The 17,470-nt window shown below is 28.6% G+C and overlaps 1 protein-coding gene across 1 annotated transcript; it reads left to right on the top strand.

The window, feature by feature from the left end:
- Positions 1-3,267: 3,267 nt before the first annotated feature.
- Positions 3,268-15,544, top strand: LOC100743551. Its single transcript, XM_003488891.4, has 5 exons — positions 3,268-3,705; positions 4,120-4,187; positions 4,286-5,293; positions 5,530-5,859; positions 6,872-15,544. The coding sequence occupies exons 1-5, from the start codon at positions 3,294-3,296 to the stop codon at positions 9,314-9,316; spliced, it is 4,263 nt and encodes a 1,420-aa protein (XP_003488939.1). The 5' UTR covers positions 3,268-3,293; the 3' UTR covers positions 9,317-15,544.
- Positions 15,545-17,470: the final 1,926 nt, after the last annotated feature.

Raw genomic sequence — 17,470 nt, 5'->3', positions numbered from 1 at the left:
GAAAAGATACAAAATTTAGATATTATTACAAATATTTATTATAATTCATTTATATCTATATTAATTTAATTAATTATTTAAAAAAAACAACTGAACTTAATAAATGTCTAAGCAAAATATGTTAGACGGATTTCATTTTACATTTTCTTTTTCTTCATATATTCATTCATAATTTTTAGCAAAAATATTCTTAAAGATATCTTTGATCTTATATAGTTTGATATTGATTATGGTTTTCATAGTAGTCCATCTGTTATTTAGATAATTAGATAAATGACGTTTCCACTTTTTGAATTTCGTATATTTTTATGTACAATATACAAAATCGTTATGTGCAGAATGAGTTAATTAAATCATATTATATCAATAAGATGCTTAATTATAGCTCTTTACAAGAATTATTTATATATTTATATCATGCTTACAAATTTCCTGAAAATTTAGAAAAAAGAATATGTTTCTTCTCAAGCACTAAAATTATAAACTTAATAGCATGAAAAATTAATATGAAAATAGTAAAAATACAAATAACATATTACAAAAATACAAATAATAGATAATATATTTTATGTATAGCAATCAACGTGTTAAAACTGATAATGTAACATTTAAAAATCAGTCACGAAGATTCTATTCTCTTTTATTAAAGCAGAAAAGTCTGCATAATATATTGTGTACATTTTTTCATCTATACATATTTACTGAATTCAGATCATCCCATAACTATGAACCACAATAATTGTAATTGTAAAAGAATTTGCTAATTGTTTTGCACTTATAATATTAACCCTTACAACTCTGACTATTTTTACAACTTGTCTTTTGCTTTGTAAATAAGAAATTTTATGTGTTTATTGTTTCTAAATAATTGTACAACTTATGATGCATGATGTACAATATAAAATATATTTTTTATAGAAATAAATGGCATTGCTTACCACATTGATACCTACATGGATAGATTTACTCATTTTATAGACTGATAAAAATCATTAAAGTGAGTAAATCTATCTGTTCAGTTGACAATAAAAATATTGATAAATATATATGTATCATACAATTTAATTTCTATCACCTATAACGATTATTTGCATTAGAATTTAATTATACATAAAGATGGTATTACAAAATATAATTGCATGGTTGGGTCTCAATGTGATAAGAACAAAAACTTAGTCAAATAAAATATTACGATTTAAGTATTATATTCATTATTTATTGTTCCAAATGTATATGACTAAGTTAAATTCTATCTCATTGCTATCTAATTCTCTTTTTATTCAAATATTAAATGATAAATTCAGAAGTTTTTATAGGTGAGTAACAGAAAACTTTAGAAGTTGTTAGGGTTAATTTTAATATCATATGAAAAAAAATATAAAAAATAATATATTGAACATTGTTATTCATAATTCAAATATATTTTTTCTTTTGTTATTAGATTGAACATTATAGATATGATAGAAATGGACTTTGAAGTCAAGATTAGAATCAATTACAAAAGTAATTACATAATATATTGTACTTTATAGTTTTATATTAATATTTAATTAAGAAACGAGTAATGATGTAATAATAATAATAATGTATTTGTAATACAATGAACAGATTTCCAAGTAAATGAACTGTAATTAAGAAAAACATAAAATTATACTGTATTAAAACATTTTTTAAAGTTACAAAAAATTAAAATTCATCTTGCAAAAAATCAATGTATATAAATTTTTGTACATGATAATTATATAATTCATGCAAATCATTTTTACTGTATTATAGAAGCAATGCTTATCAAAAATTGAATAAAGTATGTTATATACTTAAAAGTCTATAGAATGAATATTAACCAAGATTTAAATTTGACAGTCCTCAATATTAATCTTGTTCCTGCAAACAAGTAGGTAAGAACAGTAGATACAAAGTTGAAAAATTACCAAATTAGTTTTGATTTATTCATAATTAGTTTACTTGTATTAAAATCCTCTGTGTTATACATACATATATAATTTTTGCAATCTTACAAATGTTCTATATATTTTTATATATATATATGTTTTACTATTAAGTTGTTTGTTATCTTTTACATACATTATAAAATAAAATTATGTTTACATTTAAAATTATGTTTTTTAACGTTACGGATTGAATGTTTTTTTGTTAAAATAATTAAATCTAAATAGAGTAACTTATATAAATTTTAGTTTAATTAAAAACAATTAGTAATTGCTATATCCTTAATTAGATTAAGCATACAACCATATACAAAGATAAAGAGAATATCATTAGATATTGATAATTAATTATATTTTTAGCAGCTATATTGCTATTTATGATTATATTAAATCAATATTCACTAACTTATAAAACTAGAGAGGATATATAAAACATATCAGCATCGCCATCGAACATGTAATTCTAAGGATAGCTGTCGATTAACAGGAAAATGGTGACTTACCTAAATATATACTTACCAGATGTACTTATTACTAGTGGCAACTAGTTTAATTTTAAATTTTAGTCTGAAGTAGAAATGACAAGATATGTACACATCTTTTTCTTTATTCACATTTAGAGGAGTGAAATGTTTAATAGTAATTAATTAATTATTTTGATGAACGTTTATTTTACTGAAATATAAATGTATATAATATTTATAATCTTTTGCGACAAAAAAGTTTAGAAGAGAATATTTCTTATTCCAAGTTATTTCTTCCCAATATTTTTTATTTCAGAAGAAAATATTGTACAATTCGTTGTGTAATTATATTTTATTATAGTTTTTCTAATTTCTTTTTATTTAAACTTCTATATCATATAATACAACATATTATCGACATTCCTACGTCTTATTTCAAAATTTATACCAATCTTTAGAGAAAATAATTATCGGTTTAGATTAAAAACAACAAAATTATAACTTGATAAAATTCAAATTATTTAAATATAAAAATGATTTTTAATTTGCCGGTAAGACCATATATTCATAACAAACGTGAATTATTTCAAAATGTAGACAGTATTTTATATTCAGATGCTGATTATTATACAATGTAAGTGAGAATTATGGGCAATATATAGTTCTTTATAATCAAAAAATCACAGAGAAAATAAGATTGGGGATCGAAGATTCCAATGAATAAAAATGTTCATAGTACCTCTATATCTACTGGTCTTACCCCTACTCTTTATCCGATTTCAGACGAATAGAATAAGGTCTATTCAAAAGGCGGCTAAGAAGTATCCAATCAAATGTTGCGTAGTATCGTTATGTTCAGGACGTCGCTCACAGAACCAAGATGGCATCCGAAACTGGTGCAAGTATCGTGTCAAACGAACGATGTGATGTAAATAATACGATTCAGCAAGTATTTGACCCATTACAAGCGGAAACAAACAGTGTGAAAGTGTCAAGAACAACGTGGAATAGTGTTATCAAAGAGACAAACGAATTTTCGGACGATTTCGCTCTACATTCAATTAGGACGCCCACGATTTTCTCTACAGCGTCATCGTTTAATACAAACACGGAAGGGAACGAATTACGAAGAAACGTGAATTTCATGAGCTCTTCTGGTGATGTGGAGGAACGTATTAGTTTTAAAATTCCCATTAATACTGAATTACGTACGCCTTCCTTGGAATCGCACAGCATGTCCAATCAAAGGAACGATCTGGATACTGTTACCTGTATTTCTGAACAACCAGACGGTAATATCATATTTAACTTTATTTGATGTTATACAAATACATGAACTGATATATTGATTTTATTTAAAAAATTGATATACTAAAAAGGGTCGTGTGATGTAAAAATCGTGTTGATATTTATATCAGTGAAACTATTGTTTATAGTTATTTTAATAGGTTATTACGACAGTATAAAAAAAAGAGTAAATATTTATATATAACTGTAATTGATTTAATAATATTTATTAATAAGTATTAGATACTAAAGATACATTTTTGTTGTATGACATAAAATATATTTTTATTATACTTTATAAAAATAAAACGTTTATTTTTCTACATGAAAGATAAACATAAATGTATTAAATTATTAATCAAATTAGAAGACTAAGTTTATATTATAAAATAAATATTATGCGTATGTGTGTATTATAGGGAATCCAGATCATTGCAACAATGAATTAGTGAAAACTTTAATTGAACCAGTTCAGCATGCTATTCATGTATGTATATTTGTTTATATTTATGAAATTTATACGGAAGTAATAAATAACAAAGCTTTTTGAGTTGTTATTAATCAGAATTTATAATTATTTATTAGGTTGACTTAGCATGTAGTAAAGATACAACAGTATCTGGTGGACTACACACATTGTCAACAAAATTAGAAGGATGTGTAAATTTTGAACATGGTAATACACCTCAGTTAGGGGAAAGCCCTCAAAGTAATGGTGAAGTAATCAGCAGCCCAAGGAGCCCAGATTATCCTCCAAGAGTTTCTGATAGCCCAAATAGTCCAAATACAACACTTCCTAGTAGTATGACATCGCCAATTATGACCTCGACTGTTGTAATGGATACAGCAAAGTATGACTCGGAGAACAGAAGTAATTTAACTGCTAAAGTTTGTAAAAATCTTTCTTACTCATTTTGTGGACAATTGGAGAAAGTTGAAGAAGTTCCTGTTACGCAAATAAAATCAATCGAAGAAGAGAAAACAGATAATGAGATGGATACAATTCACAGGGATGTAAAATTAGAGCTTCTTGAAGTAAAAACAGAATTGACAGATTCTCAAGAGCAATTAGGCATAATTAAATCAGATTGGACTGGTGATAGCATAGCTACAACAATAGTTGGTCGAACAGATGTTGCATTGTCTCATGATAAATCAGTAAATTGTATTGGCACTACTTCTTCGAGTTCCCATTCTAAATCATACTCATCTTCAAGAGAGAAACGAAGTAAAGAACATAGTGAACGACGTTATTGCTCACGATGTTATAAACGTAGTAAAATAAAACGAGCAAATATTGGGGTACAATGTAAACGAGATCGTAGTATAGTTTCATTAAGCAGTAAACCAATGTCTCATCCATTTTCAAAATCTACAAATGAAAATCTCAGGTTAAATTTGCAAACAAAAAATTATAAAATGCTTCACAATACACCAGTTAAAAGTGAGTTATTAGAAGGCCTAAAGTACAAGAAATTCATTCACATAGAGACTTATCCTAATGGTGGTGCAACTGTTGTGCATATGTATCAAGATGAAATTGATACATTATCTCATGAACAACTAGAGGAATTAGCTCAAGAATATTTTAAAGTACGTAATATAAATATGAGTTAAAAAGTTATATTAATAATAATTGAAAATTGCTAATATAAATTAATATAATTGTCTAAAATAATTGCATTTTAATATTACTTCAATAAAATAACATATGATTGGTTAATATGGTCTATTAAAATTGATTTTAAATGATGCAGAGAATATGATCTAATATAAGTTGTACGTTATATAATGTAACAAAATGTAAATAAAAGAATTCAATATTATAGGTAGTTTTTGGAGAGGATGAAAATGGTAATGCGTATCATGTTATGGGAATAGTGCACAATGCTGCAGCATATCTTCCTGATCTTTTGGATTACATGGCAGATAATTATCCTACATTGACTGTTAAAAATGGTGTATTAGGGAGAAGCAGTGATATAGAAACTACAACTATGGTACAGTACAAAGAACAAGTGTGTAAAGCTTATAGTAATGGTACTGTTAGATATGGACCTCTCCACCAAATAAGTCTTGTAGGAACTGTTCATGAAGAAGTTGGCGGATATTTCCCAGATCTTCTACAGAAATTAGAAGAGAATACATTTTTAAAATTGGTAAGTATTGGTTCCATATTTTAAACGAAATAAATAATTAGATTTATTAAAGAAATAGAATATATTTTTTTTTATTGTTTACATATGTAGTTTTTGGAAAACATGGTTTCAAATATAAAATTATTAACTTTATTCTTATGTTATTCCATATAAAGTTATGTTGTATAACATTGATATTATAATTATTTTACAATAATCTGTACAGCAATTACGAGTATACTGATATATTTTTGATATATGATTATATTGGTAATCTGTGATCTGTATGAAGTTGTGATCTGTATTATAGATAGTTATAAATAAGTCAATGATACAAAGATGAAAACATTTATTGATTATTTTAATTTTTCTTTAAAAGCATTGGTCATTATCCGTGAATTTATAAACTAGTAGAAAAAGCAATTTTTGATTCTTTACTAGATGTATGTAAAAATATAAATGTATAAAATTTTAAATGTGTCTAATATCCCCAATATACATTAGTACATGCTCACAAATTTTTATTGATTTAATGATACATATTTTTATTAAATGTAGGCTATAGATATATAGCATGGGATATTTGATTCTGAAATATTAGTTTGTTTCTTTCTATATTGTACATTATAATATAAATTTAAAAATATCCTCAAAATTTTGACGTATCAACATAATAGAGTACCAATATACTTTATTTGTAGGGACACATTAAAATAATTATTTATTTCAGCTTATATTGGAGAAAGAATAAATCATATAAATATACATACAATTAAGCCAAGAGATAAAATTTTCATTTAAAAAAAGCTAGAAATCCGAAAAATTATAATATATAATAACTTACATTATAGATTAAATGTAGTAGGAACTATTTACAATAATTCTCAATGAAGCATTGATAGATATTACTCAATTATAGAATAGCCAAAAAAGAATATTTTGTTAGAAAAGAAAAGACAAGAAATGCATTTCCACGAAAAATGAATTTATGTTTACATACATAACTTATTAAGTCTTTACCTTTTTATTTTAGACTATGCCTTGGGGTCCATTATCTATTGTAAAGATGGATACTCCTGAAGAATCAAATGATGGTCCAATTTTATGGATCAGACCAGGTGAACAATTAGTTCCAACAGCCGATATAAATAAAAGTCCTTATAAACGGCGCAGAACGGGCATTAATGAGTTACGAAATCTACAGTATTTGCCACGCCTTAGTGAAGCTCGTGAATATATGTTTGAAGACCGCACCAAGGCACATGCTGATCATGTTGGTCATGGATTAGATAGGATGACAACAGCAGCAGTTGGTATATTGAAAGCTGTTCATGGTGGACAACCATCGGAATATAACAGAATTACGAAAGATGTTGTAGCTTTCTACGCTGGCGATTTTCCTGAACTAGTCGAAAAATTACAATTAGATCTTCATGAACCACCAATATCACAATGTGTACAATGGGTTGAAGACGCCAAATTAAATCAATTACGTAGACAGGGTATTCGTTATGCTAGAATAAATTTGTATGATAATGATATTTACTTTTTACCGCGTAATATAATTCATCAGTTTAGAACGGTTTCCGCAGTTTCAAGTATAGCATGGCACGTTAGATTAAAACAGTATTATCAAGAATCACAACACAATTCAAGTGTTAGGCATGGACGTGTTGGACACGAGCACCGTATAAAGGAGAAGAAGCCACTGGAAACTGTGAATATAGGAGACGAACAAAAAGAAAATACAAATCGTCAACGTGTAGAACAAAAACATTCTGTTGATTCGCTGGAAGAGAAAAAAGCAAAGGAAAGAGCTGCTGAATATCAAGGGAATTTAAAGAAATCAGATCATCATGGAAAACGTAAAGAAGATCGTAAGAGCAGAGACCATACAAGACATTCTTCCATTTCAAGTAAGAGGAAAGATTCTATAGAGAATAATGATAATTGTTCCAATCTTTTTAATAATAAGCCTGCAAAAACTAGTACAATAGAACAAAAACAAAACAATGGAAAGAGAGATGATAAGAGATCTGAAAGGAGACACGAAGATCGTCGTCGATCTAATGAAAAATCCAGTCATCATTCACACAGCAGTGGCAGTAGCAGCAGTAGCAGCAGCAGTAGCAGTAGTCATTGTGGGGAGAAGAAAAAATATGATTGTAGTAGTCATAAGTTAGATCATAATCGAAGTCATCACAGTCGATCCAGCACTAATGCTACATCGAATAAGGAAAGCATTTCAAATATCACAGAATCTAAATCGGCGAATAAATTCAATATTTCGGGATCTTCGTCGAAAGAAGGTAAGAGACGATTGTGCCCGCCAGATGTTTGTTTGGAACATGAAAATTCTGATTGTAACACCGTTGTTCTCGAGCCAACTGTGTTAACGCAACGACAGTTAATAGCGACAACTTACGCAACAGAAGTTGTTGACAAAGCTTTAGAAATTGCGATATATAAATCAAAGACTGACGTAGAGGAAGTCTGTCAATCTTTACGGACTGGTGTTGCAGAAGCTTCCAAAGAAATTCTGGAAAAAATTCATAAGGAAAGTTTTGAAATCGCTGAACAGAAGTACAAAGATGATAAGACAAAAATAGAACTATATTGTCAATTGTTGGAGATGGAAACTACATTGGCATTCACATCGAAAATGGAATGTGCAACTGAAAATGCAATAAAAGCGTTAATCGAAACGGCTGAAGATGAAGCAAAGGAAAGATCAAAAAATGAAAAAGTTTGTATATTAACTAGTGGTAACACGTGTGAAGAAAATTCATTACCAACGGCGAAAATAACAAATTCTTCCTCAATAATCTCTACGTCTCCGTTAACAGAAACCGAAAGGCACAATAATAGGAACGTTAGCAGCGATGAAAATCCATCTAAATTAGCACCCGAGGCGCATGCAGCATACCCAGAATCTAGAAGAAAGCATAGAGATGATAAAAGTTCTAGAAATCAGCGGCATAAAGACAGAAGAGATCGAGATAGGCGTGACAGAGATCACAAGAGACATCATCATCGAAGTCCTTCGTGTAATAAATCGGAGAATAAAGCAGCAGAAACTACTAGCAAAGAAGATTCATTGAAAATTATCTCACTGCCCAAAGATTGTAACATTTCTAGTAAAAGTACCGACCGAACGGATAGTAAAGACGGCGATAGGAAATTGGAAAAAAGGAGGGACGGGCACCACAGTCATGGAAGGGATGGACAGAAAAGATCATCCAGCAGTCGTTCATCGAAGGATGATGCAGCATCGAGTCGTTCTCATTCATCGAGTTCAAATCACAAAAGAAAGTCGAGTTCGTCCGAAGAACATAAGGAGCTAAAAAAAGCGTGTATAGAAAAAGACGTTGTCACAACAGCAACGACAGAGGAGAGTACTCTCGGCACAACATTAAGTCTGATAACAGTGACAACAGTGGCTCAGACAACAACGACAAATACCGTCGTATCGACGTGAAAAGGTGAAAATTATCTTAAGCTATAGTACAATCTGCTTACTAGACATAACAGTCCGCACGGTCGAGCTCATATGCCGATAATATTATGTGTGTGGATTCTAACTGATTTGGGTATAGTACATTTGTATTGTACGACCGGATTTACAGAAATATGAGACGCTTACCAAAATAAGAAGTATCATAAAAATATGTCAGACGTCATCAAAGTAGAAATAATTGCTACATTTTACGCAAAGACCAGTTAGAACTATTACTAATTGAAAATTTGCTCCGTCATCATTTCCATGCAATTCTACACGCCTTAGCCCTAGCAAGAAAATTGAAACTGTAAAAGTAGTATTATCGTCTAAAAGCACTTTCCAAAATTGAATCGCAAAAATTATTTTATTATAAAATCCTTGAGCGTCTCATATACTGTTGAGAGTGAAAAGAAGATTAAATAAATATTTATAGAATAGGTGACCAATATGATATATGTACAAAAGAAATTTGTACAAATTTGTGATCAGAAATTCGATCGGTACGTTAGTGCCGTACATTGTACATAGATTAATACATTGCTCTATTCGAAGATTTGTGCAACAAATCTTATCTGAACTGTAAACATATGTACATATAAATGTATGTACGTATGCGCGTGTGAGGACTACGCGCATGTTTGTGTGTGGGTGTGTGTATGTGTATGATTTTGTGCATGTTTATATGCACATACTGCATGTACAGTTGCATGCGCTTATATGCGTGCATACGTGTATATGTGTATGTGCGGGCGCGTACGTGCGTGTGTATATGTATATATGAAAGTTGGAAAAGAAGATAGAAATGTAAATTATTTATAGTTACATTGAACATTCTCCACAAGTTGAAGATATTGATTTACTTTAAAATTTTACTTTCCTTGTTTAAACAGATATACTAAAGAGTGAAACTTGATAACCGGTCTAAGGAAAGGATTGTTCTAACTTGTAAATTACTTAAAATTCATTTTAATGATAAAAAGAGAAACTATATCTTATGTAGTGGTTATTAAATGAAAAAAATATAACGTTCTACCAAAAGCTGTACATTAACAAAATTACACGCGTATTTTTATGTCTCTGTCACGATAAGTCTAATTATCGTAATATATTGCTGGCGAAACTATGTTAAGTGCTAGTTTTTTATATTTAAAGAATTTTTATTTATGCGACAAACTCGACGAAGATGAGCTTGGATAACATGCTCGATGTGTATGTATAAAGTAGTCTTACTGTGTCATATACATACAAATAATATTTAGTTTAATTAATGATTAACAATTGATACAGCGAACTGTTGCAACAACAAATCATAATATACTTTCCGCACTCGGTTAAATGTATACAAAAAAGAACTTGCCTTTCTGGGTAAAGTGCCGGTAAATGACCGTGTAGATTTGTGCATACAGAGCATTATTTAACAGTAGAAACTGTTGTAAGAAATCAATATTCGTATAAGTTAATATATTCTGTTCTACAAAAATTATAATTGGCCTATTTAACTTTATTTATGTCTAAAATTAAAAATTATTTATATAGATATTAACTTTTGGAAAATTTCAGTTTACACTTAGTACTGATAAAGCAGTAGAAAACAAAAGAACGTTCGTATGATTTGTATATTGTTCTCGGGTAAAGAAATTCTTTTCATTAAAATAATAAATTTTCTACAAAATAGCATTCTACTTTAACAAATTTTACAATCATTATTGCTACAAGTATAACATCTGCATCATTCAATGATCATGTTTGCACATCCTTTTGTTTTATTTAATTTTGAATTTTCTCTAAGTTTCAAAAAAGTATTCTATTTAATCGTTGAATACTCGCAGAATTTTCGATCGCTACTTTCATTTGCAAACTTTATTTTCCAGTAAAACATAAAAAAGAACAATATTATGCAATATATTTTAACAGTGTTTCTTTAAATAATTTTAAATGCATTGTCTGGAATTGGGTTGTAATACTTATGAAACAAAATCTATCGAGTAAAAACTTAAAATTTCAAATACATCATATTTTATGAAATATCTAGAGTAGTTTGTGTATATGTTATCTTTAAGATACTTTACACTATAAAGAGTCTGCCGTTTATGATAAACATATTATTTTGTAATATTCCTATATATTCTTTCTCGTTCTTTTATTTTTCACATATCAGTGTGTACAGTACTGATTATGTCATTATTTCAAAGCTACATATTGCGAATATTTTCTTTAATTTTAAGTTATTTGATATCATCTTACATGTATTGCAGTATGAATAATAATATTAGTAACATTTACACATCGGTTATTATTAAGAATATCACATTAAGTTATATATATATATATTTATATAATATGCTAAATTCATACACGTAATATTAATGTACTAGTTTGTTTTCAAAAAATCTCAGATTTTAAGATCCTCAGACTCTAACATTAAAAATATTTTTTACATGCTTGTGTCATGTGGTGATTTCTTTGTTGTATTCTTATTTAAGTTTAATATTGAACGATTTCTATTGTTTTGCAAAGCACCTATGTCGAGTCACAATTATAATATATAACAATAAATTTTGATGTTACAAAACATCTAATAGTTCTCTAGTGTTGAGTTACAGCAGCATTTAGTCATGTTTTTTATATTACGTTTTACAAACAGTATTTTATTAATGCTTTAGAGATACATCAATAATGTTTTTCAAACCCTACTTACTGATGACTTCTTTAAATAATTTTATTAAAATAATATTATAGATAAGAAAGACGTAACAAACATAAAAGACACAAGTCAGAGGAAGTAAATAGTTCCATCGACTTTATAATATTTTGTTCTTTTCCAATTAGTCGTAAATGAAATTATTTTATTTACAGATATATAGAATAACTTGTGATTAACATTATATTTCTTCTCATTTCTTTTCATGCTTTAATTTATGTAAGTGTATCTAAGTATCTATACCACTGACAGGCATATAAAAAGTAATTTATAGTAATTATTATCAAAAGAATGACTACAAAACATTCTATTGATCCCACACTAATTAAATTTCCATAAATAAAATTTATGGAAGAATTTTGAGAATCTGTATTCTATACAGGGTATTACAGAACATTGTACACCTAAAAGAAAAAGAAACCCGTGTGGACATACGAACATATCTGTCTTTTTTTATCAGTTAGAACGAACTTTATTTTGATTTTATGTTATCTAATTACCTTTATAGAAGATGCTGAAAATCAGCACTTTGCATTTCAAGGCAAGCCAGTAGACGTTTTGTCATGGATTTGGATGCACTCTGAATGGTTCCTGATGCTTTCTCCAATTTGTTGAGAAGCTTAGTGCTGAACTCTAGTATTTCAACATTTTTAATAGAGTTTACTCTGGTTACAAAATTCGTTCTATCTTATAAACAAAGACAGACGGAGCATACATATATATGAATGTTTTTCATTGTTTTTACATGTATAATCGGTTCTTGAAGTGGGTCCTGCATGTTCTGTACCACTCTGTATATTATCAACATAATAATTGGACCGAAAAGAAACTGAAAACAAATTATTGTTCGTTTGCTATGCTTTATGTTATTACACGTACTAAAGGAAAACTTGTTAAAGGCGTACTTAATCTATAGTCGTCTTTCAAATTGGACCAAATTGAAATAACAACAAAATATTTACTTCACTCTGTCATAAATTATTAGATATTTGTAAATAATTGCAAAAGTCTTCTCACTTGTATGTATTATAGCGATTTCGTTGCACTGAAAGTACTTTATTGTATCGACGACTACATTTTTGCATTTATAAGAACGAAATATTTACAAATATAGAAAGTGCACATTGTCGAGATAATTATAATTTAGATTAATTTAAACTTTGGTGCAGAGTAACTACAAAAGGATGAAGATGCGATGTTTGTTTAAGAGGTATGTTACATTTCATTATTGAATTATTTTTAAAATACAGGTTCTTATATTAACATGATTTATCAATAACAGTTAAATTTAAATACTTTCATATATAGTTTTAGATAATGTATAATCATGTATATACTACTATATGATATACATATATATAAATAATAATTATTTTCACAAAAAGCACTTTAAAGTTTATACCTATTAGTTTATATTTTATAAACACTCGTTAATAATCAAGTCTTATTTCGTTTCGGGCAAAGATTTTCATGTTTCGTGAAATATATAACAAGATTTATACGTATAGCGTCGAATTGATGCATGTACTTACAATAACGATATACATGTATGTATTTGGTTTTGCAAAAGCGAGAAGACTTTTACGATTATGTCCAAATGAAGAAGCTTCGTATAAAATGAAACGACACAGGTGCTAAACATAAAATATTGTCGACTTTGAGGTGCCTTTAGTCTATTCGTCATAAATCACTATGATTAATCAATTTATAGACGTTACGATTATTTTCACTAGGTAGAGGATAAATATAGGATACACAGCTCTGATCCCATTTAATTGCACTTAATTTTGTTTCTGAATTGACTTTATTTTGAGAACGAGTGGGTGGAGAAGGTAACCGGAAATACATACGTATAAATGATTCTCTTTATGTCGATATATGTACAGCAATCATCATCGATGTAAATACACGTAAGAGAGAAACACGATATCCAAGTTTGTTTTATACGGAAGGAGTTGCTTGTAAGATCAAGCTATCCATAGTATATTTGTCGATAAATTTGTATTACATTACAATAATACAGATACAATGTTGAAAAAGTACGAAGTAAAATAAATGTTGATACTTAACAGAGAGAAATATAGTTTATTTTAATATTTAAATATTATTAACAATTAGTTCGATAAAACACTGAATTGAGATGCGATAGGATGTTAGTTATTTCTTTTAAGAAGAAAATAATAGAAATCGAATACACTGAGGTATTATAGCTTACATTATTCAATCTCTTATTTTATCTAAGATGTAATGTACTGATTGTGAGATTATTAGGGTGTCGTCAGACAATCAATAATATCGTCAACATTAGAAGGTTCTCAAGGAAAATGCGGCTTGTTAATAAATATTGACAATATTGTATTGGCAATATACATATATATATATATATATACTGATCCTTTTAGTCGAGAACCTTGAAATATTGACAGTATACATACATATACGTATACATATTGATAGACTAACGACACCTTATGGGATTATCAAGTATGGTCAAAAAGTTTAATCGAATGTTATTTCAATTATAATTCAATATTTATAAGTTTCTAATCATTCTTCTTTCAAATATTTCTTCTTTAACGTTATTACTTCTCTTCTGAATACAATATTGAATAAGTTGATACTCTATTATCTGTATTCGCTATTTATCTGGAACAAAAGATTTCATGATGTACACGTAATTATACAGCGTATAATGTATGTATATGTAGGTAAATATGTAGGTTCTATTTCATTGCCCTCTTAATACATACGTGTACGATATATATTGTATAAACATAATTATCTAGGATGGTATCATTATTTTTAATCAATTTCATTTACCTATAATTTCCAAAATGTACATTTGAAATTGAAATTTGCTATTTTCATTTGTCTGATCTACCTATCTGTTACAAAGGCATTATTAATTCCCTTTTAACCGTAAGTTATTACGGGAAACCAATTGGTCGTTAAAATCAATGAATATTAAAATCTGTAGTCATTTCTTTTCATAAACGTGTTTCAGTTTCTTGGATGCATGATTTCTACTACATTATATACTAGGAAATTCTTTAATTGTTAAAAGATATACTAAGACACGATGGCTCGTTCTCGCGAAACGAACACACATACATACATATATCTCTTATTATACAAATTATAAAGATGCACATAATGGCAGCTGAAAGGATTGATCGAAAGGTCTGAGAATATACGGAATTGAATTAATCTGTATATGTGTAAATATCTAATGACTTTTACGCGACATAAATACATGTATGGTTAAAGAACGATATAAGAGTTAGAGATACACACTTGTAAAGAAATCGGTACAGGGGATATACACAATAGTTAACTAAACACGCTATTATACACAATATAATTATATTATGTTAATCATGTAAAAACTGTACAAAATTATGAATATAGTAGTATGTAGTTTTACATATTATACTTATCATATATGTAGAATTCATTTCACATCGAGTTTTTAAGGAAGAAAAATAAATTACTTTTGGTCAACCATACTGCGATTTATTATTTACGGTAAAATACGGTATGCCTTGTTCAGCTGGAAACGCTCAAATATCTCGAAAAATATGAATGATACGAAACAATGTTCCAGACAGAAGCCCCGCAGCTTAGGTTGACCTCCTCTTGCTCGTGTAAGGAGGTTTGCTCGTGTGCAGGGCCATTTTGGACGATTTTTAATTCTTAATAACTAAAAAATAAAGCTGAAAACGCAATTTTTAATTCTTGATTTTCGTCTCATAAATATCCTGACACTTGTAGCCGACCACCCTGTATAGTAATAATATAATAATAATTTCTATCTTTCAATTAATGAACTAATGAAAAAAAGTTAACCTTTTTTTTCTTAGTTTCTACGATTTTATGTTAGGAAAACATGATATCATAGGAGATGGCACAATTTCAGTGTGAAATTCTTGGCCCGTCCAAAATATTTTTCTACCGACTTTGCGAGTTTGTATCAGGAGAACATAACAGCACGAAAGGTGGCACAATTTCGGCGGTTCTTGAAAATGACCTCATATTCCAGGTATCACCAAAATTTCAAGAAAGGACGTCATATTGCTATACCTGCCAAAATTTCAAGAAATGTCCTCAAATTCTCAGAATTTTTGAGTGTTTACATACATTGACTTTTTTATTTACATTTTCGAAATTTTTTAATTTTTTGACGTTTCCCTTATTTTAACTTGTGAAAATAATAAGAGAGTAAAATAAAGCGGGATGAACGAAGTTAAGGATCAATGATAAGACATTCGAATTCGCTTTAAAAAATCTGTTTATTCATTGAATTTAAAAAATTATACAATAATCTTGACAATTACTAATGTACCTGTAACGACAGTGACTAACGTACCTAACTATCTGCATTACGTAGAACATATTAAGAAATACAGCTTAATTCTCGTTCTAATCACGTATAATTTATACTTATTTTTACAATATAATTATTGTGCAAGCATGTCTTTATACTTATAAATTAATAGTTGCGTTTCATGTCATATTTCAGGAATTAATAATTTATAGCACTTGTTATAATATAAATACAATTGTAAATCCAAAACATAGTTACAAAACACGGAATGTAATGAAGTATAGCTAATTACAACTATTTAGAATTAACTACAACTACTTTTATCGACGTGATAAAAGTTCTGTGCTTTCTGTTGTAGTTTCCTGATGTTACAGCAAAAGTAAACCTGCAATACACAAAAGAAATATTAATTTCATTTATCTTACAGTATAAAAAATGAAATGTAAGAATACTATAATCATTTTTGGATAATATTAATTAAAAATAAATTCATTTGACGCTATAAAGACTGCTGAAAGTATTTAACAGATTCACCTATACCAGTTAATCAAGGTACTCCTCGATCGCATGCAATTTAATGAAAAATAAAAGATATCGACTGGTAGCTATAGGTTTCAATTTGGTTTAAATGTCGCGTACATTAGTTTATCCAAGATATTAAGGATCGTAGTTGACGAAAAGATTCGAATAAAATCTCGTTCGCTAATCTAAATTATTGCAAGACAATTTTCAATTTGAAACGCGTGGAAACGTATGTAAACGAGAGAATGCGAGCGGGAAGCGAGCGAACACTTGTCTGAATTAATTTTTACAGTAAACTTTAATTTAACGTTAATTGGTAAATGCATTCTATGTAAAAATGTTACGTATAGGCAATTAAATTTAAAAAAATATGATATGTGTTTTAGATCTTTAAAAATGTTTTATGTACATACACAATTGCGAAGAGTTCTACCAGGCACGCTGCAGCCCGCTTACCGACTAAGCATATATGTATACACGGATTTATCGACATAATACAGTAGTATTGCAAGTTGTAGACACAAGATTGCGCTGCGTTACAAATCCTAACAAGTGGATCAAGGCGCTTACTATGAACAAATTGATC

Source organism: Bombus impatiens, unplaced genomic scaffold, assembly GCF_000188095.3.
Source record: "Bombus impatiens unplaced genomic scaffold, BIMP_2.2 scf_0296, whole genome shotgun sequence".
Taxonomy (NCBI): Eukaryota; Metazoa; Arthropoda; class Insecta; order Hymenoptera; family Apidae; genus Bombus; species Bombus impatiens.
The sequence above is the reverse complement of the archived record's forward strand: the minus strand, read 5'-3'. Positions and strand labels throughout refer to the sequence as shown.

Excerpts from the sequence above, each read along its gene's own strand:
- LOC100743551 (XM_003488891.4), top strand. The coding sequence starts at position 3,294 with ATGGCATCCGAAACTGGTGCAAGTATCGTGTCAAACGAACGATGTGAT. Across the intron at positions 3,706-4,119 it reads TATTTCTGAACAACCAGACG|GGAATCCAGATCATTGCAAC; the intron begins GTAATATCATAT and ends TGTGTATTATAG. Across the intron at positions 4,188-4,285 it reads CAGTTCAGCATGCTATTCAT|GTTGACTTAGCATGTAGTAA; the intron begins GTATGTATATTT and ends ATTATTTATTAG.